This window comes from Borostomias antarcticus (assembly GCF_949987555.1).
Source record: "Borostomias antarcticus genome assembly, chromosome: 18".
Taxonomy (NCBI): Eukaryota; Metazoa; Chordata; class Actinopteri; order Stomiiformes; family Stomiidae; genus Borostomias; species Borostomias antarcticus.
In genome coordinates, this window is record NC_140251.1 from 12,400,338 (window position 1) to 12,427,837 (window position 27,500).

The window sequence follows — 27,500 nt, forward strand, 5'->3', positions numbered from 1 at the left end:
TCTCTCCCTCTCCCTCTTCCTCTCTCTCTCCCTCTCTCTCCCTCTTCCTCTCTCTCTCTCCCTCTTCCTCTCTCTCTCTCTCTCTGGGGCTTCATCATACAGTATACGCTGCAGTACTCTCATTCCTAACGGGAGCTTTGACCTTCATCCTGTATAATATACTTGTGGCACTACTGTATCTAGCCTCCGGTTACTACCACTGCCATAGTGTGTGCTGTGTCAGCTGTTCAGGGCCGGGAACGAGGCTAAGCATTATCCAATTACACACAAGGTTGAAACATGCACATAGAACGGCTAGAGCTGGGTGATGGAATGGATGGAAATGGATAATAAAACTATTAGAACCGACAGAATTATAGATGAGGTGGGAGTGGGTCCAGTTACTGACGGCTGAAATATGGATTTTAGCCAATATAATATATCAGTGATTTCTCCCAAGGAGGGATGGAGGAAGAATGCATCTTTAAGGAATTGAAACAGGGCCGATTTTTCATCCCCACTAACCCTGGCTGTGTCTGCCCCCTCCCCTGCCTCCCCAAGCACCGTGTCCACACCATCCTGAACGCCGACGTGGTGATTGTGATGAAGCGGGGGGTCATCCAGGAGTACGACACGCCCCAGGTGCTCCTGGGGAGAGAGGACAGCGTCTTTGCCTCCTTCGTACATGCTGACAAGTAGTGGAGTACGAGGAGGCGTGCAGGATATTCAAAGTGCAATTGTACCATGGATATTATTCTTTTATTTTCTAATATTGTGTAATATATTTGTACATAAAAATATAAATTCTTTGTTAATAAAAGACATAAATACTCATTTGAGGCAGTGTTTTTCTTTCTGAGTGTGCTGAACATCATTGCTGTTCCCATTCACATGGTATCATAGGAGGAGAGGGTGCGTGAGCCTGGTGCAGCCAGCTGGGTTTCTATTTCTAATGTTTATGGGGGTCACAGGGGTGACAGGGGCTAATACTATTACCCTTTATAGGGCTATTCTGACAGGTTATGAGAGTAGCCTATATCACATAACTCGGACTCCTGGAACCCACTGCAGTCCTCAGCTGATGGCTCCAACGTCATCATGGGGAGAATGTACCCTAGCGCGAGCCTACTGGTCTCATGTTACTGCATATGCTATTAATCAAGATGAGTCATAATAGTTCTCATACAGAATCAGTAAAGTCGCAAAGACTGGGGCAGTAATAAAACATATTACTCGTACTATATATATATATATGTTTATATTACTCGTATAGCAGGGTCATCATATTCTTATTGAAAGCAGAGGAAGAACAACACAGCGCAGTGAAGGAGAAACAGTTCACCTGCAACTCGGCACAGAACGCGTCCTCGGCTTGAATGAGCGGACAGACGCAGAGAACGAGCTTTACAACCCCGATGCTGCATTGGCAACCTGATAAAACGCGGGTTATCGGCTTATTACCAGGCCCGTGAGATTCAATTAGCCTAACTCCGCCGCCGTGACAGAAATCTTTAACTGAGGACAACTGGGCCAAAGTCGCGTACCTCAATTGCGTTGGAATGATGACAAAACTATCGGGTTGCGGGTTTGACTGACAGCCACAGCTGAGCTGCTGAATGCGGCACCTTCTTAGGGGACTGCAGCGCTGCACTGCGCCTGATCCGGGGGAAAGGAGCATCGGCCATTACATACTTCCACAAACAGACGACAAGCAACTGTCTTTCCAACTCGGAGGAGACAACTGTCTCTCTGATGAGACGCTGCCACGAGCGAACGCCTTTTGTTGAGAAGACGCACGAGGAAAGGAAACCCCATCTCACCTGGTCAAACAGAGAAAGCCCACATTCGTCCTCAGAGGCAAGTGGCCCCAGGTGAATAGTATGGGAGCGCAATGTTGTCCAGAAAAGGACTTCTCCCTGAGGATTACCTGCTCACACGGTTGGCCGAAGATGTCCAGCAGCCCAAGTACAAGACGAAAGCGAGAGCGAGGAAGGCTCGGTTCGTGGCCAAGAACGGGGTCTGCAATGTGGCCCACACGAACATCCGAGAGCAAGGACGGTTCCTACAGGACGTTTTCACCACTTTAGTGGATCTAAAATGGCTCCACACGCTCGTCATTTTCACCATGTCTTTCCTGTGCAGTTGGCTGCTGTTCGGGATGATCTGGTGGCTCATTGCCTTTGCGCACGGGGACCTGGATAAGCAAAGGGACGAGTTCGTGCCGTGCGTCACGGACATCCACTCTTTCGCCTCCGCGTTCCTGTTCTCTATAGAGGTCCAGGTGACTATCGGTTTCGGGGCTCGCATGGTGACGGAGGAGTGTGTGTCCGCTATAATGATACTTATCATTCAGAACATCGTGGGTTTGGTCATTAACGCCATCATGCTCGGTTGCATCTTTATGAAAACGGCGCAGGCCCACCGGCGCGCGGAGACGCTGATTTTCAGCAAGTACGCTGTCGTCTCCATCCGCAACGACAAGCTGTGCTTTATGATCCGCCTGGGAGACCTGCGGAAGAGCATGATCATCAGCGCCACCGTGCGGATGCAGGTGGTCAGACGGACCACCACTCCGGAAGGCGAGGTGGTCCCCCTCGACCAGATAGACATCCAGATTGACAACCCCGTGGGCACCAATGGCATCTTCCTAGTGTCACCGCTTATCATATGCCATGTCATCGACAAAGACAGCCCACTGTACGACCTATCAGCGGAAGACTTAATGAACGAGGATATTGAAGTGATCGTGGTTCTGGAAGGGGTCGTGGAGACCACCGGGATAACCACCCAGGCTAGGACCTCGTACCTGTCTGAGGAGATACTCTGGGGCCACCGCTTTGTGTGCGCAGTGAACGAGGAGGAGGGCATGTACGCGGTGGACTACTGCAAGTTTGGCAACACGGTGAAAGTGCCTACTCCGTTCTGTAGCGCTAAGAGACTGAACCAGGAAGGAGGCATGGCCCGGTTCAAACTGCAGGAGGGCGCCGCCCTGCGGGAGGGCGTGAGAAGGCGACATGCCACCCCGCGCACCAAGACCACCCCGCGCACCAAGCAATCCAGCAACAGTAGCCAGTGACCATTTCTAATGGAGTAGATACATTTTATTCATGTTTGATGTTTGACATTTTATTCATGTTTCGATGCATTTTGTATATGAACTAAGAAGTTTTTTTTATTTATTGTCAATGTAAGCATCTCATGAGTATGTCCAATATAGCCTAATATCTGAATGCACTACAGCTCCATTGTTCATTTCATGTGCCTGAATCCGAGCAGTCCCTCTGTCTCAGGGTGCTCCAACAAACAAGCACATAACATTTAATTATTTTAGATAGAGTAGGCTATATGTATGACATTACTGTATGCAACTGTAACAGTTTATGCAACTACTGTATCCAGCCTGGAGGAAGATCTTGTGTGTTGAGTGAATCTACATGATGTTGAGGATAAAGAACACATGATGAAATGTCCTAAATGGTGTCTTTTACAAGGTTTGCCATAATAAACTATGAATGCCTGAACATATACCACTCATGTGCATCTATCCATTACATGTCTGAGTAACGTACAGTACTGAGTAACATACAGTACTGTACAGAGAACTCTTGAAATTAAATAGAAAGATAGAAATTAAATAGCTACAGAACTTCCATCAAACATCTACCATCAAATGTTATCAAACCCCATCATAAATGACATGAGACAGGTGGCATTTATGTCTTTTATTAGATTATAATCCGCAGAGCTTAAAATATTAAATTGCTTTTAACTTAGTTAATAATTAAAATACATAAAAATGAAAGCCAGAACTGAAGAACCCTGCAAACAAAAAAATTAAAATAAATAAAATAAAAGGAGAATTATAAACCCAATCCTCCTGGATACAGAGGCTATGTCTGACTGAACCCGCTTGCGATTCTTTGTACAGTGAAGTTCAAGCAGACTGTGCATTTTTCTATACATGTGTAAGGATGCCATTATTATTTGTCATGAACTAGTTTTCCTCTTTGATAATTTAAAAAGATTTTAGGGAAAAATTCAAACCAAAAAAAAAAAGTTGTGGGGAGCCGTGGGGTCAGTGGGTGAGACAGCTGAGAGACGGTGGGACTCCAGCACCACAAGGTCAGAGCAGAGTCCCCGCCCCCCCCACACCCCTCCTCTCTCCCACCCTGGGCCTGCAGACATTACCATGTCTTTGTCCTTCTCCTGTGCTGCTGGAGGCGACGAGGGGGCCTGCTGCCCAGCTGAACCCCAGCGAACAGCTCCGATCTGGGGGAGTGGTCTCCCCACTCTGCCCTAACCAGATATGGGCACCAGTCTGTCTCATAGCAATGGGTCTGGTCAGATTAAATATCTAATATACAATCTTTATATCTGCTGTCTCCCTGTTTCCATGGCGGCAAAGCCACTCCGTGTCTATACTGCCCCCCCCCCCCCCAAGGGTGGTCACAGCTGTTGGAATGGGATACACCGGGTGGTCATGTGACTAGAGTTTTACAAGATTAACAACTGTAATATGAAGGTTTAAGGGACAGAGAGCAGTATTGTGGAAAGAGAGAGTGAAAGAGAGAAATGGGAGGGAGAGAGACAGAAAGAGAGAGAGAGAGAGAGAGAGAGAGAGAGAGAGAGAGAGAGAGAATATTTCTCTCTGGCAGCAGTGACATGTTCTCTCAGGTCCTGAGTAGGAAGCGCTTTAATCATCCCCAGATAAACAACACAAACAGTGATTGGCTAGTATCACCCCACCAGGCAGTAACATGGCTCCCTACTGGCCAGCGTAGTGACCATCCACCTACAGTCCTCCCACCACTAGGGGGAGTGAAAAACCCATAGGATAATAGAGATGCCTTTTCTCCACACATTAACAACACTGTACAATAGTATGTAGAAGCAAAGCAGAGCCTCCATCCTGTACGGTATGTAAGGTAGAGGACAGAGGCAGGGGCAGGGCAAAACAGACACACTGTCCCCACTGAGAAAAAATAAAACCTAAAATAAAACTGAATAAAACTTTCCAACAAAAAAGTAAAACAAAACAAATTAAAATAAAACAAACACATACTTTGTTCCTAGTTTAAATTGCAGAGAAGATGGGAGGGATTTGTCCCTGGGAGGAACACTCACGCCAATTCCTGCTGGCGTGACAAAACCCTCCCCGCCACCCCACCCCCCAAAAACCCTCTCCCCCTTCCTCCGGCTGGTTGGTTGGTGTCGTAGTAGCGAAATATAAGGGAAGTGGAAGGTCTCTAAGTCCTGCTGGCGCCATGGGACGAGGAAGAGGGCCAGGCTGGCTCTTTCCTTCCCTCCTCCATCTTATCTTCAATCTTCCCCGGGGATGGTGTCTCACGGCAGCCCCTGCTCATCTCTCCGTCACGTGATTGTGTGAGGAGGGGGAGGGGGGGGAGGTGGGGCTGGAGGGGGCGGGGGCGGGGGGGGGCACGGGGGCAGGGGTGCACAGGACCTCGGACAGGTCGTCCATGATGCAGGTCTCCTTGGGGTCGACGAGGTTGAATTCCCTCACGAAGACAATGAAATGTGCGTACAGAGTGTTCAAATGGCCCTGCAGGTCGAGGGCCAGCGTCTCCTTAAAGTGCGCCCAGTAGAGGTGGGCCAGCACGTGGAACAGGTACCGGCAAATCTTCTTTACCAAAGACTCAAACGAGTTGGGGAACTCTTTGCCTGCAGAGAGGGGGAGTAGAGGAGAAAGACATTTGAGATTAGAAATCATGTCAACCTAGAATCTAGTGTGGTAGAAACTAGTATGGAGATGATTGGTTGTACTCAGTACACACCTCAAATACCTGACCTTAAACGCTACAATTGGCATCGTCTCTGGCATACCTTAGTATAATATGGCTGTCCAAAAAGAGGACTTTACAGAGATGTGTTGGTACCAGTTTTCAACTTAAGTCTGCACAACCATAGGACAGAGTTGCCCACTGAGCTTCCCTGTCCTGAACACGGCTTGGAGTTGGCAAGGACCTCACGATATGATACATATCACATACTCTACATTATTTACTGAACATTTTAAAATACACCTTAAAATAGCCCCCAGTCCCTGGAGGTGATCCTGAGCGCGGAGGGAAGGGAAGGACATTTTAAAGTTATATCCATAACTGAATTCTAGCCTTCATTTTCTATATCTATACCCTTTCTTCATCTGTATATTTTTCTTGTGCAAAACATTTTTTGGGGTGACAATATTGATACTGTACCACAGAAAATCGATAAAATCGCAGGAAAAAAATATTGCAGGATAAAATATAGTGATGTATTGCTGTATTGTTTTTATTGCACAGCCCTAGTCCTATCAATCAATCAATCAAAGCTTTATTTGTATAGCGCATTTCATACCCAGAGGCAACACAATGCGCTTTACAGAGAACAAGGGAGGTGGGTATACGACCCACCCCTACATATTCCAGAGGGAAGCAAAAAAACAGTAATCACCCGGGGGCCAGATAAGTGAGCTGTAAAAATTCTTCCCTGACCCCTCTCAACAAGGCGATCGAGCAAGCTCCTGGAGTATGTTTGTCTACCGGCTAAGAACATTTATAAAGCAAATAATTATAAAATAATAGTCCTAAAACTACCCTACTTTGGCAATAGAGGGCAGCAGTAACCTGCTACGTCAGATTAACCCAGAGGCCTGCAGTACTGCAGCCAGACCACAGTGAGGCGCTGCAGGTCTGAGACCAACTCACCATATTTCGTAGGGAAGATGTCCTCATCTGTAACCAGCTTCTGCACTAGACTCATGACGAAGTCCACATACTGAGGTGCAGTGCACTTTGTCTTCTTCCCCCTCTCGTCATACCAGTAGTATATTCTGGAGATAAAGACAGGAATAATGTTAGTTCTCTTGTTGACGTATCCTACAGCTATAGAAGTTGTTTCTTAGTGTATTGACCAGTGGACCCAGGAAATGCAAATGCAGCCAGTCAGTAAATGAGTACCGTTATTTCACAACATTGACTGCATCAGACTGAATGTGTTACTGGGAATGTACTGTATGAGATGACACAATTCCTCAACATGATGCACTGCCAAAGCACTCAAAATGGCTGATTCATTCCCTTCAAAGTGCATACAGATACCCTACTATTCAGTGACAGCAACAACATTCCCAGTATTTCCTCATCCTGGACAGCCCCTGCTTCCTGTTAGCCCATCCCAGGGGTGGGAATCTGGGGCTTCCTGACCAAGCACTCATAGTTGGCTCCCATGCACATTTTTAATAAGTAATACATTTTATTAATTAATTAAATAATTTATATATATATTGGTTTGCATAAATAAATATACTGAAACCCAAATGAATATGACAATTTTAAATGAGTAATACAATTTACATTTAGTAGCTATATAACAAACTACTGATAATATTGGTTTGAATAAATATACTGAAAACTAAATAAGGGTTTTGTTTGTAATGCAGCCAGTCGGACACGAGCCCCATGGAGAGCTGGTGGAGGAACAAGGCTCTGCCTCATAAAGACTCCCGACGCCTGGCCTAGACTGTAGTGACTCCTGGCCTAGACTGTAGTGACTCCTGGCCTAGACTGTAGTGACTCCTGGCCTAGACTGTAGTGACTCCTGACCTAGACTGTAGTGACTCCTGGCCTAGACTGTAGTGACTCCTGGCCTAGACTGTAGTGACTCCTGGCCTAGACTGTAGTGACTCCTGGCCTAGACTGTAGTGAATGACTCAGCTGTGTGGATGCAGACCTACCAGACAGGCCCTCAGCCCTCAGCCCTCAGCCCACTGCCTCCACCTCCCAACATAGACATGTTTGCATATTTTCATTCCAGTGAACTTAGTGAACCCCCTGCCTTTGCCTTTCATTTCCTGATTGGCCTGTCGCCTGGGGGTAATGCGACACTGATCGCCCGGTCGCCCTCCTGGTCAAACATTTCCGGAGGGGTGACCCAGTTAAGACACCTCATGTGACCGCCCCCTCGGGGCTAGCAGGAGGCTATCACAGTTAGCAAGGTCAAACAGCAACGTCATCAAACAATGCTAACTACGCAAGGCTAAGCTGCGCTAGCAAGACACCGGGGACATGGGCAAGAGGAGAGAACAGCCGGGAGGGTACTATTAGAGGATGAAGCTAGCGGGGTCTGGAAGCTGACTGGGTATTAGATGATGAAGCTAGCGGGGTCTGAAGCTAGCGCGGTCTGGAAGCTGACTGGGTATTAGATGATGAAGCTAGCGGGGTCTGGAAGCTGACTGGGTATTAGATGATGAAGCTAGCGCGGTCTGGAAGCTGACTGGGTGAAATAACTGGAGGGATATCAGATCTAGCCGGCCAGGCACCAAATGAGCCAGATGAAAGAGCTGACGCGGCATCCTTGGGCGCTAGCAAGGTCAGACTGCCAGTAAACACACCACCCCTCCAGAAGAGACTGAACGCAAACCCCCCCCCCAAACCCTCCAGAAGAGACTGAACGCAACCCCCCCCCCCAACCCTCCAGAAGAGTCTGAACGCAACCCCCCCCCCCCCCCCCCCCAACAAGAGACTGAACGCAACCCCCCCCCCCCAACCCTCCAGAAGAGTCTGAACGCAACCCCCCCCCCCCAAAAGAGTCTGAACGCAAACCCCCCCCTTTATAGTCCAGCTTTATACTCCGTAAACAGGTTTACACACAATCAGTATGTGACTAACAAGGTGTGTTTTATACAGCTAGGAGACATCAACACTAACAAGGTGTGCAGGGAGGCAGACGCTACGAATCCTGAGGTCAAGAGTCTTACCCAAGAAAACACACTCTGGAGAGTGTGCGTGCGTGTGTGTGTGTGTGTGCGCAGAGAGATAAACACTCACTAAACCAGAAACAAGCAGAAATATCCACACACAAAATATGCATACTGACACACTTACCAAGACTTAAAGGGCAATGCTCGTTTTTGACAACCTGGACCTTATTTACGACATATTATAAGAAGTTTGACTCACCGAGATCACTTTGGCGTAGTTCGGAGGCCTGTAGAAGAAATTTAAAATCCAGCGCGAGCCAGTATATCCATGTAATGACGGTGATCGGGGCACCGAGAATGCAGTTTCTCAAAATCTATTTTCGGCCGCTAAACGGTTGTTTTCATCAATCAGATTGGATGAATCGACAGTTGAGATTCCTCAACGCGAGGCATTGTAGTGGTTTTCAAATACGGGGTCTTTAGCCTCTGTAATATGATTCTCTGCGCTACGATCGTTGTTGGTGCCGAGAATATTGTCGTCGTCATTCGTCAGCAACAATCCGATCGTAGCGCAGAGAATGTGAGCCGGAGAATAGCCAGTCTGCGCGCTGACCTGTGCGCATGCGTGCTGGAGCAAGTGGGGAAAGGCGTGTAAAGATCATATTACAGAGGCTAAAGACCCCGTATTTGAAAACCACTACAATGCCTCGCGTTGAGGAATCTCAACTGTCGATTCATCCAATCTGATTGATGAAAACAACCGTTTAGCGGCCGAAAATAGATTTTGAGAAACTGCATTCTCGGTGCCCCGATCACCGTCATTACATGGATATACTGGCTCGCGCTGGATTTTAAATTTCTTCTACAGGCCTCCGAACTACACAAAAGTGATCTCGGTGAGTCAAACTTCTTATAATATGTCGTAAATAAGGTCCAGGTTGTCAAAAACGAGCATTGCCCTTTAAAGACTGTTCAGATATACACACAGAGCTGCATACACACACACAGCCACACACAGAGCCACACACACACACACACACACTAACCCCACCCACCAGCCCACACAAAATAGGCCTAAATAACTACCAAATGTGCCCAGTCTCATAGCTCATGGAAACTTTTTGTGCCTAAAATAGTGTTTGCCTGGGGCAGGGGGCACTGACGCCGAGCCTGAATCTGGTCTCCGCGGAGGGGAGGGTGGCAGACAGACGGACTGAGCTGGCGGGTACACAGCTGCCCAGCTGGCACCTCACCAACAGCGGGCCTGAGGACTGGACGTTCTCCACAGACGCCGCGGCTTGCTAATACGCCATTACCTAGGCCTATTCATCATGAGCTCAAGTGTAGACAAGAAGATTTCCATCATATTCCTCTAATTAACCAGAGGTCAACCACACGTTAGGCTCCGCCTGTTCGGGGTGTGGGTCACTGCCGCTCAAGTGGAAAAACGCAGGGAACATGTATGCACATCACCTGATGATGACAAACCGGTCACAAGTCAGTGTGTCACTTCTCAACGGCTCGTCTATTGTCTTGTTTCCTCCCTGTCACTGTCAACGTGTGTGTGTGTGTGTCTGTGTGTGTAATGTTTTAAAAGTGTGGGGAATCAGGTTTTTCCTGCCTTAAGTACACACAGGCTAGCATGGCCTCTTTCCTGAGACAAGGGCTCATACATGAAGGAGGCACCCGCCCTGACCGGATAAACTAGTTGGGTAAACACTTAGAGCCAGAGACCACCCCCTGTGTTAACATGGACTGAATAGGCCTCCATGTTGTGACTGTATTTTACAGCTTTTTTTTACTACAGTAGAGGTATGCCCTGGCTGTCTCTAGGCTAGACTGCACTAGAAAGCAGCCACGCATCTGTGGACAGAGACTGATAACATTCCTTTTTTAAGACCTAAGTGAGACATTTCTATCAACCCAGTCTGGAGACTCAGGCCTGGCTTCTTATCAGAACAAAGTTTGATCTGAGGGTTCCATCTACGAACTGTGTTCTATTGTTCCACGGCCTCCGAGTGTTCCAGACCCAGACGCTAAGCTGCTACTGATGCCGTTGAAGAACGCCCGCCACATTCTGTACATTCCCTGACTGACGTTAACCTAGACCCTTAAATCAGTCCAGCAAGACTCCGCCGTGCGCCACAGTTGGAGGTGGGAGTGGGGGAGCGAACAGATGAAGGGACAGAAAGAAGAAGGAGAACAGATCTCAGGTCAGGTCTTCTACTGCTGTCTGGAGCCTTCTCGTCGTCGCCTGGAAGCATCCACGACGACGTAACCAATGATGCACTGGGATTGCTGATGAATAAACCAATGGGATGTGCTTGGAGCACTGATGAATAAACCAATGGCTGGGCAGATAACTTACGTGCTGCAGGCGGTCATGGCTTGACAGGTGTCCCCAGTGCAGAACTCTGAGATGGTGCTGTATTGCAGGTTTATAAGGTTGAAGAAGGTGGTCGCTGTGGGGGGGGGGGGGGGGGGGCAGACCACAGGGACAGAGTCAGAACACGGTACCACCATGAAACCAGTTCCAAAACATCTTTACATTACATTACATTTACATTACAGTCATTTAGCAGACGCTTTTATCCAAAGCGACTAACAATAATTGCATTTAACGTAGGAAGAGCCAATGTACTACTACTTGCCAGAACTCAGAAGTGCATATTCTTTCTAAAACAAACAAGTAACTAAGAGCATAATCTAGTGCTTTAACAGACAAAGGGGACAAATATACAACCAGGTCAACCTCCAGCTAAAATACTGCGTCAGTCCCGGTCAGAAACCTACTGTATGCTTTATCTGGTATGCAGAAGGGGAAGAGGTAGCACTACAGGCTTGGCAGGGCAGGTAGCTATATTGTTGGCAGGTAAAACAACAGTCTTCCCTTAAGTAAAACAGTCATTTCTGCTGTAAGGAAACTTTTTTATTGTCTCTTTCACACTGAGGGACATTGGGGAGCAAGCAGGTGCACGGATAAGGAAATCAGTCAAACACAAAACTCCCATTTCCTATTGGGCTTTGTGCTTTTGTACTGAAGTTCCACATTCAGACAAAGCCGTAGGCGCATAGCACACACAAGGCTCACTTCACTCCACTTCCGTTAAGAATTTGTATCAAGTTCAGGTCTGCTCTGCCTTGATAAGACCAGAGCCTTGTGTGTTTACAGGCAAACTAGATTAGCGTTTGATACATGTTGATACAGGCAGGCTTGCGCAAGTCCTGAATTCGGGCGAAAAATGCATTCATGGGCAAAAATGTGTGCCATCTGTTTCCTTTGAGGCAGTCTCAGCAGCTGAGGAAGGCGTTTCATCTACCTCTGCTAGGCACCTGGCCGCCGGGGCCCTTTCCAAAACACGCCCTGAGAGAGACTAAACAAGCCTCCGCACCCGTATAGAACCTCACTGCATTAGAACCTCACACTGCATTAGAATCTTACACTGCATTAGAACCTCACACTGCATTAGAATCTTACACTGCATTAGAACCACACACAAGATGGCTGCGATTATAATCGTATTCTGTGAAAAGAGATATGTCTACACGTATACTGTTACAAACTGGGTGCCTAAGATGGCTGACAAGGATTCCATACAGAACCGTGAGATCAGGCAAAGACCTGCCTCGGAATATCTGCAGGATTTGGCTGTCTCAGTCAGAACAGGGCCATCATTCACGCATGAACCCTAGACTGCAGACGGATTGAAAGGGAAAAACTCAAATGCCTGAGAGAATGACAATAAATCAAGCGGAATGTTTATCTTTAACTATAACCTGCTTGTGTCTTGCTAAAAGCTCTTAACAAGCCAATCCTGATCTGTGATTGAAGTGAATATCTAGGGCTAAATGTACAGGGGTTGTGGGTTCGAGCCCTACAGGGAGGAACAACTGGAGCACAACTGGAAAGTGAATCGGTTGGAGTCAAGTGTAGATGTTCATCGTTATGATCGGGTCACTCACTGTTGCTGGCGAGCCATTCGTTGAGGTCTATCTCTCTGGGAAGCACCACCAGCTCTTTGAGGTCGAAGTCGACGACGCGTACTTTCGTGAACTCCGGCTCCAGATACTGCTTCTTCTCCTCCGCCGGGGGCTTCTTCCCATTGGGCTTCGTCTTCGACTTCCTGCAGGGCACAGGAAGAGAGGCGGGGACAGGTTAGAGGGACGCACAGGGGAAAGAGGCGGAGAACGGAGCAGGGGGATCTGAGGGGGTCTCAGCGGATCAGCCTGCCTCTCTGGACGGGTGGGTGGGTGGGGGTGAGGAGGACCCTCGCTCATTGGCCTGTACAGAGATTCTTCTGTTCCTGTACCTGACCTCTGCTCTGACCCCGTGACCTGTCGCCGGGGCCAGTTACCACACAGACAGGCCGCCTTCCAATCCACACGGCCTTGTACTTCCTCTGCTACTTTTAGCATGCAACCGTCACATCGCACTTACTCTATACCTCCAGCGCCATATCCCCACCCCCCCACCCTCACCCCACAGACCCTCCACTGATCCAGCAGGCCGTAGGAGGCCGAGGGCCGGTTCATATTCCCTGGTGAGACGTGTTCAGACAGTAGCCGGCATGTCGGACGAACACGTTGGCCTGGATCAATTGGCCGCGCTCCAGGCGGCCGGTAACTGTACCAGATAGAGCCGAACCTTAGATCAAACTACCACCAGGCCTCAGTCCCCAACCTGAGAACAGCCATCCTGATTTAGGATTCTTAAAAGGCCTCACTCCTCCTCTAACAGTTCAGTCCATCTCCTCTCTCTCTCTACATCCCCCCCCCCCCCTGTGATTGGGTTGTTTGAGGACAGGGGAGTTCCAGCCTGCTTCCTGAATTTATTGCGCCTTCGTTAACCTTCATTTCCGCCACTCCTCCTTCTCATCCCTCTCCCCACCCTCTGTCTAAACACAATGACCACCTCCCCCCCTCCCCTCCTCCATGTGTTCTTGGCTCTCGCCGTTCCCTTCGCACTTCCACATCTCACTTCTTGGAAGACGGCGCGGCTCCTGAACACCGCTGGGAGGGACAGAGCCGCCGGTTCTAATGACCGGGGGCCATAAACACTGGAGGCTTTTCACCAGGAGCCAAATACTGCCAGCGCAACGAGGCCTGGCCTGCTGCTGACTCTGTTTTCTTAGGAGAGGGGTACACACAAGCTGTCTGCATAGCCCAGCCAGAGAGAGAGAGAGAGAGAGAGAGAGAGAGAGAGAGAGAGAGAGAAAGAGAGAGAGAGAGACGGAGACAAAGAAAGAGTGCAAGAGAGGGAAAGGACAGCGCCGAGAGAGAAAGATAGAGATAGGAAGAGAGGGACAATGCAGAGGAGCCAGAGAGAGAGAGAGAGAGAGAGAGAGAGAGAGAGAGAGAGAGAGAGAGAGAGAGAGAGAGAGAGAGTTGACACAGGCCCAGCAGATATCCATGGGAACTAATAAACACTTAGAAAACATGATTGGACTCCAGAGCACCAGGAAGACCCCCCCCCACCCCCACCCCACCCCACGCCAAGGAAACTGTGCTCCGCTTCGCACACCCACTAACATGGGAAAGACCCAGGACATGTACATCCACTAACATGGGGAAGACCCAGGACATGTACATCCACTAACATGGGGAAGAACCAGGACATGTACATCCACTAACATGGGAAAGACCCAGGACATGTACATCCACTAACATGGGAAAGACCCAGGACATGTACATCCACTAACATGGGGAAGAACCAGGACATGTACGAGCAGTTTCACTCTGCGACCAACCCTTACCTACGCCTCCTGGTTCATTTAGCTGTCACAAGCTGTAAATTACCTTTGATTTGAAAACACATAATCTACTAAAAGAAACAGAAACATGCTCTCTCTCTCTCAGCTAGATTCTCCCGAGGTCTTCTGCAGGATCAGGATCTGGTGACGCAGCTGTTGTGTCCAGCTGGCGGAGCAAGGAGGGGGAGTCAGCTGGGAGACTCAGTTACAGAAGGAGAAAGAGAGTGTGTGGTTGTGGACAGAGAGAGAGAGAGTGAAAGGGGGAGAGAGAGAGGAGAAGAGAGAGTGGTTTGATGGTGGCCACCCTAGGCACTAGCTGACAGACTGGCCCCAGCAGCTGTTGGGTCAAGTCTGTCATTCTCTGGCTCCAGAAGTGACCTCAAAGTCACCCCACAACACAACCCCATTCCTCCTATGGTGGGTCAACAGCAACACCATCATCATCATATCTAAATAAATAATCATAACTAAATAACGTACCCATCCATCTCTGCCATCAGAGCACAACAAAAATAGGATTCATCTCAGATCAAGACTTACTCCAGAATTCATCCAGTGACAAAACCATTCACACCAAGACCGTTGCAGAGTGACACACTGTGGTCACAGGTTGGTCAGGCTAGAGTAGGGCTAGACCAGGTCCCTGAGCTCTGGGTCCATGCCATGGTTGGGTAGCTCCTGGTGCGAGCCAGGCAGGCTGGCTATGCCTGGCAGATCCCAGGCCAGAGATACGTGCCCAGGGCTGGCTTCGCTCCTGCCTGCTGGCCTGCGCTCCTGCCTGCTGGCCTGCCCTGGTCGGGTCCGGCCTGGTGCACAGACATTCACTCCCTTTTATGGCCACGACTCTGCCTGAGAGAACTTTACCAAGAGCAGGCAAGGTCTTGAGTGTGTGTGTGTGAGTGAGAATGTGACAGTGTGTATGTCTGTCAGAATGTGAGTGTGTGTGTCTGTGTGTGTGCGCGCACGTGCGTGTGTTTGAGGAAGGGGTGCTGGCAAAGAGGACATTTTCTTAATCCTAAAACAAACTAATGGGTCCAGAATTCACCTCGCCGTACCACACAAACGTTCTACGGAGGCGTCGTATGGAAAAATGACGAAATTACAGAGGGAGAGACGGGAAATTGCTCCGTGAAACAATGTTTTCAAAAGGAAAGAGAAATGACTTTGAAACTTTCACAGGAGCCCAATGGTTTTCAGAGGGGGTTAGGAGGAGCCTTTGAAAACGTGTGTACTGATGACATCCGTGGATGATTGGGTAAGCTCTTTCACACGACAGAACATGTAGCTCGCAGCACCAAACGACGTGGATCCCATGAAGGTGTCTCTTATGAGGGGACAACAGAGGGAGGGAGTCAGACAGAGATAAGGAGGAAGATAAGACGGAAATGGAGAGCGGAGGACACCAGAGGAAAAAGGGTTTTAGAGAAGGGGCCGGTCATTAAAAAGTCATCAAAACGCAGGGAGGGGGAGGGGAGAAGAGAGGAGTGGGGTGGCGAGGGTGACGGGGGAGGATGGAGGGAAGGGGCAGGGAGGGAGAGATGAAAAGAGGGCAGAGAAGGGAGTGTGAGGCCTGAGGCTCCTGACCCTGGACAAAGACTGTTTGGACAGGTGAGCCTGTGGTCAAAGAGCGAGAGAGAGAGAGAGAGAGAGAGAAGAGAGAAAGAGGAGAGAGAGAGGTGTAAAGAAATAAGGTAGGCCCAGTGGGAGCACAGAAGATGAAAGAGAAGGAATAACAAAGGTAAGGAGGACGGACAGGAAGAGAGCAACATGGAAGAAAATGAGATAGGAGGGAGAGAAGAGAGAGAGAAAGAGCTTGTCATTAATAATTAGCCTGATGTATAATTTATACTGTCCTTGTCTTTAATTTAGGCAAAAGAGCAGATCTTAGCAGATGAATCATCAACTAACATCTCCTGAAGCCTTATGGGAGCTTTCAGATGAGATAACAGCATTACCCTGCTGTATGTTATGCCTTCTGAATGCTGAATACACAGTTCTAAAACAGACCTGTGCCTGGCAGGTACAACACAGGTTGACTGGTCTCCAGGGGTTAAAACAACAACAAAGAACATCAAGACCAGACAGAATAAATACAATTATACAACGGTTAGTTCTGGTTCTTGATTCTGATTGGCTGGAAGCCGTGTTAAAATACTTTGTAACACACACCTGGTACCGCATATCATTCCATTTTCAGTATTAATGCGCCTCCCATTTGATCCTATGCATGTAGTTGTTGTTGTTGCTTGGCAACCCATTTGTTAGGGGAACTATTTTGCTCGGCGGAATTGAGGGAATGATGCTTCGTTTTGAATAAATGTTAATGTTTTACATTGCTGTGTGTCTATTTTACACTAATAGCTGTAGTAACTGTTGTGTAAAAGCAATAAACCACTCGAGGCCGTGTGTTATAGTGATTTTATAACAGCTAGGGGGTTTAGGGGTTATAACAACGGCCCCTAGCTGTTATAAAATCACTATAACACGCAGCCTCTCGTGGTTTATTGCTTAAATTGAGAATACACTAGAAATCAAAATATACAAGAGTGCAAGTAAATAAAGTGTAGGCTATAAAAGTAGAAAGTATACCATGGTGGTGGAAAATGTCCCATTCGAAGAGGCATCTTCTTACCAGAAACATCCTGGTTCTCATTAACTGAATAATCCATCTGTAATCCCAGAATATCGAGCTGTGCCAGTCGGGGGGATTAGATGGAGCGTTTAGACACAATCACTAAAACCTGCTCCCCGAAAAGAGCCCCATTAACAATGACTTAGCTTCAATGTGGGCAAACTTCGAACCAGCGGCAGACTGCAGGCCATGCCAACAGCTCAGCGCCTAGTTATCACCTCAACGCTAAGATATGCAATATGCAAGTCCACCAACACTGACGCACAAAGCTGCTACTTTATAGGCCTTTAGAGGCTCAGGTTCCCCTGTGTTTATTAAGATACATTATGTCATCAATGCTTTTTGGTTGTGCATTTTCTCTCCTCCTCAGCCTTTTACCCACATATTGACTTTCGCCCCTCAGCCACCGGCTCACTGGCTCCTGCCAAGGCCAACATTGCACAATCGTTGGATGAACTGGCTCGGTGAATTGGGGAGGAATCTAGCTATCGCCATGTGGATGTAGTTAATGCGATCTTGTGCCTGGGAATGGCATTCAGCTTCCACCCAACGCAATTACCATAAACAAGATGGCTTCCAGGCTCCCTGGGGCACACAGTGGAGGAGGGGGGAGGCTGTCTTCATCCTGGGTTAGATTGATTTGCTGCCACCCCCCCCCCCCCCCCCCCCCCCAACAATAAAGATGAGGAGTTGCAGAGGGCAAGGTGACCCTCGATCTATGCCCCTGGAAAATAGCCTACACAGTAAGGCCAGGAATTGTCTCGCCCTTCTCTGGAGAGTGACTGTGGGAGAGAGCCTCCTGTCTTCGCTGATATTGTGTGTGGGAGCGTTCTAGAGAAATATGCGGCCTCCCTCATCACCTGGCCACGGGCAAACTGACCTGCAGCTGGCTCACCCAAAACAAGCCTGTGTGTGTCTACAGTCAGGAGGACACAAGCCTGTGTGTCAACAGTAAACAGGAGATGGATACACAACAACAGACCAGGAGAGGAAGTCTGGAGGCAAACAATAGGCTACTACAAACCCAAATTAACCTCAAGATAACCCAAAAAAGGGTTAGAGACACAATATAGGCTATATAACTCCAAGAGGGTTATACCCGTCAACCTTGTTGCGGAACCAGTGGAATAGGTCAGCAGAACCACTGGAATAGGTCAGCAGAACCACTGGAATAGGTCAGCAGAGCTGGAACAGAATCAATACCTGAGAGACCTTTGAGCCATATTGATTCCACTCCTAGGCCAGACAGAGACTCTTCAGGCCTACAATGGTCCCAGTCAGCCCTGCAGATCTATTTCAGGCTCCAAAATGGAGTGTTGTCTCAATCGGCTCTTTTCCCCGAAAAAACCACAGACAAGAAGAGAGCAGGCCGTCCCCGCCAGGTCAAGCCAAACCACGGCAGCCATTACCGGGCTAAAACGAGACAGAACTGAGGAGGACAAGCTGCGCCTCGGCCCTCAGAGTCTGTCGAGGGCGAGAGAACGGCGCGTGTTCGTATCCTCTGCCGGAAATTTGTCAACCGAGATTTTTATGAGTCTAGGCCCCGTTAAACGTGTCTGAATTCCTACTCCTCAGGCCTGACTTTGCAATACCAGCAACACGCGAAGTGCACCTTGAAAAGAACCTGTAACTTTACAAGCGAGAACAGTGGAACTGATCCTCATCCACAGTCTGAATGAGGCTTCCTTCCCCTGCTCCTCATTCAGGAGCCCAATTCAGCCTGCTGAGTACGTAAGGGCCTCCAGCTGCCTCTGTAATGCAGGCTCATCAACATCACAACACACACATGTAAGGGGAGGGTGGTGGGGGGGACGGGGCATTAGGCCTGATCTCTGGAAAGGTAACCACAAGCTCCCAATCAGCTCGCCTCACTGATTACATCAAGAGTAGGGAAAGACAAAGATGACCTTTTGAAGTATTCAAACTAGGTTTCTCTCGTCAGCCAAGTCCAGGGAGTTTCTGCCGAGTCTGGATTCCCTACACACCGGTGATCACACCTGCCTCTGAACTTAGAAATACAAATATTCAGCTATTCACTGTTCCAGGGTTATTAATCTTCTTCGTTGTAACCGGTAACAATGAATACTCGTGAACGCCTATAGGGAATCCAGACTAGGCTGACGAGAGAAACCTAGTTTGAATACTTCAAAAGGCCATCTTTGTCCTTCTCTAATCTTGATGTAATCAGTGAGGCGAGCTGATCGGGAGCTTGTCTATAGACGCCCGTGCTCACGCCTGCCTCGCTGTAACCAGTAACAATGAATACTGGTGAACGCCTAAGAGGGGCTCTTTTCTTTTCTCCTTTAGACATAGCGATTACAATCGCAGAGGCATTCCAGACAGTAAACCCATGTTATCAATCATAACAGGTACAACCTGCCATTACCTGTTAGATCTAAGATGGATATCAGCTGCTCTACTGTACTACAATGCATTCTTCTGCCTGGTTTTCTACATAACAGGCTAATGCGTTCTAATGCGTGCAAACCTAGCAGAATCCTGACATGGGGAACATTCTTATGGGTAGCCTACTTTGCACTGTCCTGTTTTTGCACTGTCCTGATTAGTTCTTGAACCCTGATTAGTTCTTGAACCCTGTCTATTGTTGTCTGTCAGTGTTATGCACCAACTGACCAGAACAAATTCCAGTATAAATTCAAGTATGTGTAAAAACATACCTTGCAAATAAAATCTGATTCTGTAAATACAGTACTACACACATATGGGACTATACACATATATATGTAGCTATACACATCTTCAAACATTCTTTAGGTCGTATAGGTCTGCATTTTAAGAAGCAATAAGGAGAAGCCTAGAGATTTGAATAGCCACTCTGGACTGTGATGTCAGAGGCATTTCTGAAACGTTTTTAGAAAAACGTACATACTCTCACACAGCTAAGCAATCAGAGAAGTCGACCAAGCACAACGCAGGATCAATTATGACGACAAAATGTGATCGTTTTGTTGAAATTCCCTGCGTTAAAACGGAAATAAAGCAGGGCTTTAATTATTTACATTCACAAGCGGGTATCGCGTGTCTCCTTTTCTTGTTCGGTCTTGCTGAGGAGACCTGACGAGTGCTTTCAGAAACTCAAGCTCACAACGTTTTGCCACATACTTCACCACCACCGACTAGTGAATAGCTGCAACCCGGAACCTGGGAGTGAAATAAAGCCTATAATTGAAGCTAAAGAGGGCCATCAAATTCCACTTGAGTTGAGACGAAACTCGAAACACATGGGAAATGGAAACGCATCGAATGTGAGCTGCTTCATGTTTATGACGCGCTCCCCTCCAGAAAGTTGTCAACTGTCGCTCAGGGCCCCAGGGTACAATACCATCCGTTATTGCCGTATTTAAGGAGATATAACGCGTTTATAAATCATCTGCCTCTATTTGGAAATGTCAACGGAGCAACACGCAGAAAAAGACTCGCTTTATTCAAACATGCGGGACCATTAACCTGCTGCGAGGAAGGAAAATCATTCCTGAAACTCAATTCAAAGAACATGGAAAGTTCCATTCTCAACCGAGCACGCTGCTGTCATCCAGCCTACCATGCAGGAGCCACTTCATATTACAGGGTAGGCTACGATAAACTGAGAGAATTATTGCAGTCATAGACGGTTACAATATAACGAATAACACACAATTGTTATTTACCTTAGTACCTTGCCCACTGCCTGAAGCACCATTTTACAACTTAATCCGCTCTTCGGGTTTCTCTGAGAGTGCATATCCGTATTGTCTCCTGAAAGAGAATAATCTCCGACCATAGCTCTGTGCGCACACTTTGATAAGAACTCTTATGCCTCCACTTCGCACCGTTCCTCTCCGTTAAGACTCCCAAAACATAAAGCCCGATAAAGTACTACTACTCTGGACTGTACTACTGGAAAACTTTGTGGCTTCGGTAGTCGCCCTCCCCCTTTCTCCACTTGAAACCAATCAGCAGAGTGGGGATGAGAAGTCGCCGTCGAGGTGGGAGACGAAAAAACCCCATGATACGTCACGGTGTGCTCATGTGGACGTGGTCCACGCAGTAGCAGCACTCACGAAGTGGGCATTGTAGCCATTAACTGTATACTTCTGTACACCATCTTCAACAGATGGAGAAGAAGCTACTAATAGTTTACACGTGTGCTATAAACAAAATCCAATGTTGGTGCGGTACAGTTACAGGTGTATGGTTCAACTATGGTCCGATGACTACAAACAACTATAAATCCATCTCATTATGTAGAAAACTATTATCCCAGTAAACCACAAGAAAGAATATGGGTCTTCCACCTCCTCAGGCTGGTTATTCTGCGTACCATTCAACCAAATTAAAACGACCGCAAATGAATCTTCTATCAGAAATCAATCTGTGACCTAGATTCAGTCTAGCTGTTTGAGATGCCTGGTGTGTGTGTGTGTGTGTGTGTGTGTGTGTGTGGCAGGTTGAGACGGTGGAGCAGCATTCTTTGTCTTGGCTGTGAACCTCATCTGGAGCTATGCTCAGGTGAGCATGTAGCAACTTGACTTTGTCAGAGTAGAAGACTCAGGCACGCTCAGGTGAAAGACTGGAGTCATCCGAAGTAACCAGCGCTTGTTACAAAGAGTCTCCTAACGTCTGGGTGAGTGTGTATCTGTAACATCTGGGTGAGTGTGTATCTGTAACGTCTGGGTGAGTGTATATCTGTAACGTCTGGGTGAGTGTGTATCTGTAACATCTGGGTGAGTGTGTATCTGTAACGTCTGGGTGAGTGTATATCTGTAACGTCTGGGTGAGTGTGTATCTGTAACATCTGGGTGAGTGTGTATCTGTAACGTCTGGGTGAGTGTGTATCTGTAACGTCTGGGTGAGTGTGTATCTGTAACGTCTGGGTGAGTGTGCATCTGTAACGTCTGGGTGAGTGTGTATCTGTAACGTCAGGGTGAGTGTGTATCTGTGGCGGTGTTCTGGCAGTTCTAGTACGTCTCAGGCCTCAACACCATCAACTGCACACAGTTGGTAATGAAGGCTCCATGGATATTCTGTGATCCTTTGTATTTTCTACTCTCCTCTCAACATGTTCCTCCAAGTCTCTTTACTTCTCTATTACCCTGTCCTCCCTCCTTCTTTCTCAGTCTCTCTCCAGTTCAATTCGTCTCTGACTCGGTCTGCCCCCCCCACCCTCCCCAGACTGGACCGGTGAGGGGGGGCAGCAGCTGCAGATGTGAGAAATACCAGCAGCCTGCTGTAGCACGGACACTCACAAAGACCCACTAATCTGGGGGATCGCTGGAGCCCAGCACACTCCTAGAGAGTACGCATGTGTGTGTGTGTGTGTGTGTGTGTGTGTGTGTGTGTGTGCGCGCGTGCAAGCCAGATACATCGTGAGCGTCTGAGCTTCTGTTTGTTTGTGTTTCTTGGCACCCCCATCTGTCTCGGCACTATCAGAGAAAGACCCAAGGCCTGATAAAGGCCCCTGTACAGTCCACCTGCACGCCAAGCCCGCATGGCTCCACGCCACCACACTAGGAGCACATGGCTCTCCTTCTGGCCCCAGCAGAGTGCTTGCTTTGGGGGGGGGTGGAGCTGTGTTCTCCAGAGCAGAGTGTGTCTGAGTGGCTGTTGCTGTGGGGGGGGTAGTGGCGGGGAGGAGGAGAAGGGAAGAAGAGGCCAGAACAGGGCAGTGCCTCCTCCCATGGGCTAAATATAACCTCAGCCTGCCTGGGCCATACAGGAGAGAGAGAACAGTACTGAGAAAGAGAGTAGGGAGGGAGGGAGGGAGGGAGAGAGAGAGGCAGAGAGAGTGAAAGAGAGAGGGGTGAGATAGAAAGGAGAGTGAGGAGGAAGAGAGAGACCTGGTGAGCAGTCCTACTAGATGACTACTTGAGGTGAGCGCTGACGTGAAAGGAATTGATGACATGAAAGGAATTGATGTAATGGAAATCCACCGTGTGGAGAACTTTCCAGCAGTTTACTCTAAACTATTAGATCAGCGTGGTCACCTAAAATAGAAGGCAGTCATTCAGGATCACTGGAGCATGGCCTGGGGACACGGGACCGCCAAGACAAAGGTTTCAATCAGGCCTCAAAGTCACTGTCAGGCAGCAATTAACTTACAGTGAGCATTTCTCCAGTTCAAAGAGTAATGCGTATGCTGTAGAGGAACTAGCCCCGATGTGACCCCAGAGATACGCTGTCCTCTAATCTGGGGTCACGTATATAAGGGTATAGAAAAGGGGTCACGTATATAAGGGTATAGAAAAGATTTGAAATTCGCCGTCCGGAATAGTCCGGTCAGCCTTTTCTATATCCTTATATACGTGACCCCAGATTAGAGGAGCGACAGCGTATCTCTGGGGTCACATCGGGGCTATAGAGGGACATAACTTGACCCACACTCACAACAGGTACAGTAGATGGAACAGATAAAGGTGTTGTTGCGATCTTCAACTTCGTTCATACAAATACACCTGGATATTGTATAATGTCTGACACGGGCGGAGCCTAACGGACACTGTTTTTTCTGGGGGGACAGACAGCCCTCTACTGTTCCTCCCTCTGGTTGAGGTCATAACGCTCCCCCTCGCCCGAAAGCAGACATGGCATCACTCACCTTCCGCCTGGTGTAACCACACTGTCTCTGAGACCGTGACACTTAACATTATCACGCACCCTTCTAATGGCATCACTCATGGTTTGCTCTCAGCAGAGAAACATTCAGGGTCATGTGACTGCTTTTCACAGATGACACATTGCATTCAAGATGCTTAAACCTCATATATCTAAAATGGGTCACCCAGCCCAAACGCTAACCTTTACCATGAATGCACATATTCATATATGAATATGTCAGAACAGACCGTACTGTGTACCAGGGGGTGTGTGTGTGTGTGTGCGCACGCGTGTGTGTAGCTTCTACCAACCTCAAAGACTGCCTCCCTGGAGATCAGAGACAGCAAAACCCCAGATTTAATAAAAAACAAACTCATAAAATAAGAGGAATAAAATAAGAGGAAAAAAACATGTGTACGAACGTTTCTGGAAGCAATGTGATATCAGACGGGCCTTGTGACAATGACAGTTCCCGGAATGATCGGCACTGTGATTAACCCTTTTAAACCTGAAAATACAGTGACAACATTTCAAATATTAATTGGATTTTCCCTATAATACTAGAAAGCGCAGTTTCTCAGCTTTCAGCAAGTGTTGGAGTCAGGAATTTTTTTGATTTGTTAGATTTCTTTTTTCTATTATTAAATATTTGTTAGATATTTTTTAAAATGTTGCCGGTGACGTGGTCGTATTAAAAGGGTTAAAAAGGACATGATGTGATCAAGTGTTTCGTAATCAACCATTGTAAACGGTGATTCAGTTGAGATAAAGTTTCAGGGTTCCTACTCACTTTTACCAATAATGTTCCAAAACTTTTCCATGATTTTTCTACGATCCCATGATTCTTAACTTCTTAAATTTCCATGACTATATTTCTAAATTGTAATGGGTAAAGTAGCCTTACAACTACTATAATAATGTAAACTTGAGAGGTTTTTGAAATTGAGAGCATAAATGTGGTCTACACTGACAAATATACAGTACATGAATGTGATGAGCTCACACACAGAGAATGATCATATCGGGTCAATTTCAGATTCCCACGACTTTTGGTCCCAACATTTGGGATATTTCACCGTAGGAACCCGGGCCTTTAACAGGAGACAGGCTTTTAACAGGAGACATTAGTGAGGATGGACCAAGTGTCAAGTGTTTCAAATTCTTCAGACTGCATGTACATCACATTAACCTGCTGGTCTTCGCCACGCAAGAAAACAGTCGCAAACAGTTCCGTCATGAAAGAGAACAGGTGACACGGAACTGATGAGAACTATACAACTACCATGAAGCCACCGAATGGTCACCAGTCAGTCGGCTGTCCAGGTCTGAGGGGACAGGCAGGCCTACGACGAATCTGATTCGATGGACGGGGTCAGGTTAGCAGACTCTACCTCTGCTGCTGAGTGAGACTAATGGTGGAAGAGACAAAAGTGTCACATTAACCTAGCGTAGCGTCTTCCACTAAGAAAACACTGGCAAAAAGTTAGTTACTGCGCCGTGAAAATGGAATATTGTTGATCCGCCTGGACCTAGACACTGGATTGAGGGGAACTATACAACTACAGTAGGACCCCACTTATCCCAACCCAACGAGACCGAAGGTCGTTCGTATCTCTGAAATGTCCGGATGACTGAAACGTTAAAATGCACCAAATTCAATAAGTGGTATACTTGTTTCATATAGACTCATAATAGACCGATAAATACCCTTAATTACTTGTGAAAATGCATCAAAATTGCAATCAAATAGCCAACTAAACTCATACAGCCTAGCCTATAATAGGCCTACAGTAGCCTAGAATAAAATAAACTAATTTCCACTTGAGTGCGTGCTTTGATCAAATACAGTACTTTATTCTCAAATGAGGCCTACGCTGCATCGATAGGCTACTGTATTCGCAGAACAAAATGGTATAGCCTAAAAACAACTCGTTTGCGTTTTGCACTCGACATTAAAGTAACAAAGAAATGAAACGTGACAGTAGGCTACAGCCTACAGGCAACATGTAGGTCCACATACAGTTCTGTTTTTATTCACAGTAGGATACAGTACTGTAATGAAAGTCCCACCAGTAACCAGATAGCAGGCTAAAAAAAAAAAGTGTTGAAGCCTGTCCGGTAGACCGGGAGGTTGGGATCTCTGAAGTTCGGATGAGTGGGGTCCTACTGTACCTTGAAACCGCCTAAAGCCAAAAGTTTACCAACTAAGCACCAAAGCTTGACAGAAGACATTAGTGCAAAAGTTTGCCAGCTGCTACAAGCTAGTCGGAGCTGGCAGGCCAAACAGGTTGGGTCTGAAAGTCAGCGAGAGGACTGACATTCCACCTATTTGAGACAAAGAAAACAGTGACTCCTGCCAGCTACAGATGAGTCACAACCTGCCCCTGGCAACCCGACATCACAGCCAATCACAGCCAATTGCAGACTGACTGACGAATCGGTCGACCAACAGGGAGGCGGAATTTGAGCGGTTTCAGAAAGAACTGGGCCTGAAAGCCTTCAGCTGGAGACCCCTGGGTCTGAGTGCGTGTGCGTGAGTGTGTTTAGGTTGTGTGGCGTGTGTTTAGGTAAGGCCTTAGTCAGAGAAAACAGAGTGGGCTTTTGGCGGCTTGAATAGGTCAGGATGAGGGTCAGCTGGACCCGGAGGCTCTCAAGGCTGTGAACCCAGCGACCTGCCCAGGACACTCTCAATAAGGTCTGCGTGTGTGTGTGTGTGTGAGAGAGAGAGAGAGAGAGAGAGAGAGAGAGGGGGTATACAAGCGCATCCATTTGTGGCGTTTAGCTTATGTAGGTGCCAAAGTAGCTCAGTGTTTCTGTGTGTTTGCACATGCAAATGTGTGTGTGTGTCTTTGCGCAAACTAAATCCAGAGACAAGAACAAGTGTGAGCAAACAGTGCAAAGTAGCAGGTCGGTGGGAGAGAACCTTCACATTGACTGACGGGTCAAGTTTATTTACTTAACTTCGTTGACACACTAACTCAAAGAAACAAACAGCCTCTCTACAATAGTGTGTGTGTGTGTGTGTGTGTGCGTGCTCGTTGGCTGGTAGGCTTTTTATGAAGGCTAGGTGGCAACTAGGGCTGGGTTTAAAAAAATCAATTCATCGATTCTGAATCGATTCTGAGTCAAATGATTCAGAATCGATTCATGAATCCCAAAATCGATCTTTTAATTAATGAATGAATGAATAAATGAAGGAATGAAAAGTTCATTAATTCATTCAATGATTCATTCATTTTTGGAAATCAGTATCGATACCCAGCCCTAGTATTGATGTGTTGCATAACTTGGCAGTCATGTAATTAAGGTGACAGCTAAAAAAAAACAGGTTTTAGTAACTCTAACTGAATCGATATTGAATCGAATCGAATTGAATCGTGATAATCGATTCTGAACCTTGTGAATCGGAATCGAATCGATTCTTGAAATTCGAATCGATACCCAGCCCTAGTGGCAACAGCATATTGTCACAATGTTTTCTCCTCTGGAGGCATAGCAAATCATTCATCATTACAATGCAGTACACAAGCCTCCATATGTACAAGGAAATCGGCTCATCTTCTCTAGGCTGTGGGTTCTTCATGCTCTCCTCATGCAGCGACCCACGGAAACAATCAATTGCATGGCTGAAAGCGCTTTACAATGGCCTCTCATTCACCCATCTGCACACCAATGGCGGCAGCTGACATGCAAGGTGCTAGCCTGCTCATTGGGAGCAATTTGGGGTTCAGTGTCTTGCCCAAGGACACTTTGACATGTGGACAGGAGGAGCCGGGATTCGAACCGCCGACCCTACGATCATTGGACGACCCGCTCTACCTCCTGAGCCACAACCGCCTGGGAC

At 47.5% G+C, this 27,500-nt stretch overlaps 3 protein-coding genes across 5 annotated transcripts in view; 2 read left to right on the plus strand and 1 right to left on the minus strand.

Annotated features, from left to right (window-relative positions):
* The window catches only part of abcc8 (ATP-binding cassette, sub-family C (CFTR/MRP), member 8), a gene marked incomplete at both ends in the record, with an annotated part of 57,654 nt that extends 56,976 nt beyond the window's left edge, over positions 1–678 (plus strand). Inside the window, one exon of the mRNA XM_084452771.1 lies at positions 541–678. Within this exon, the coding sequence (XP_084308897.1) occupies positions 541–678 (138 nt within the window). The remainder of the gene's footprint in view (positions 1–540) is intronic.
* Positions 679–1,870: 1,192 nt separating this feature from the next.
* kcnj11 (potassium inwardly rectifying channel subfamily J member 11) lies at positions 1,871–3,055 on the plus strand (the record flags this gene model as incomplete). Its single annotated transcript, XM_084452772.1, has 1 exon — positions 1,871–3,055. One exon carries the CDS (start codon positions 1,871–1,873, stop codon positions 3,053–3,055), a length of 1,185 nt encoding a protein of 394 aa, XP_084308898.1.
* Positions 3,056–3,686: 631 nt separating this feature from the next.
* The window catches only part of mob2a (MOB kinase activator 2a), a 67,850-nt gene continuing 44,036 nt past the window's right edge, over positions 3,687–27,500 (minus strand). For 2 of the 3 annotated variants that reach the window (XM_084452980.1, XM_084452979.1), the window contains exons 2-5: positions 12,644–12,804; positions 11,049–11,142; positions 6,687–6,811; positions 3,687–5,658 (exon numbers count right to left, since the gene is read on the minus strand). In XM_084452980.1, coding sequence (XP_084309106.1) covers positions 5,339–5,658; positions 6,687–6,811; positions 11,049–11,142; positions 12,644–12,804 — 700 coding nt within the window. In that variant the 3' untranslated portion in view covers positions 3,687–5,338. Of the gene's footprint in view, positions 5,659–6,686; positions 6,812–11,048; positions 11,143–12,643; positions 12,805–20,730; positions 20,915–27,500 lie in introns of those variants that run through there. The other variant, XM_084452978.1, reaches the window with a different exon arrangement.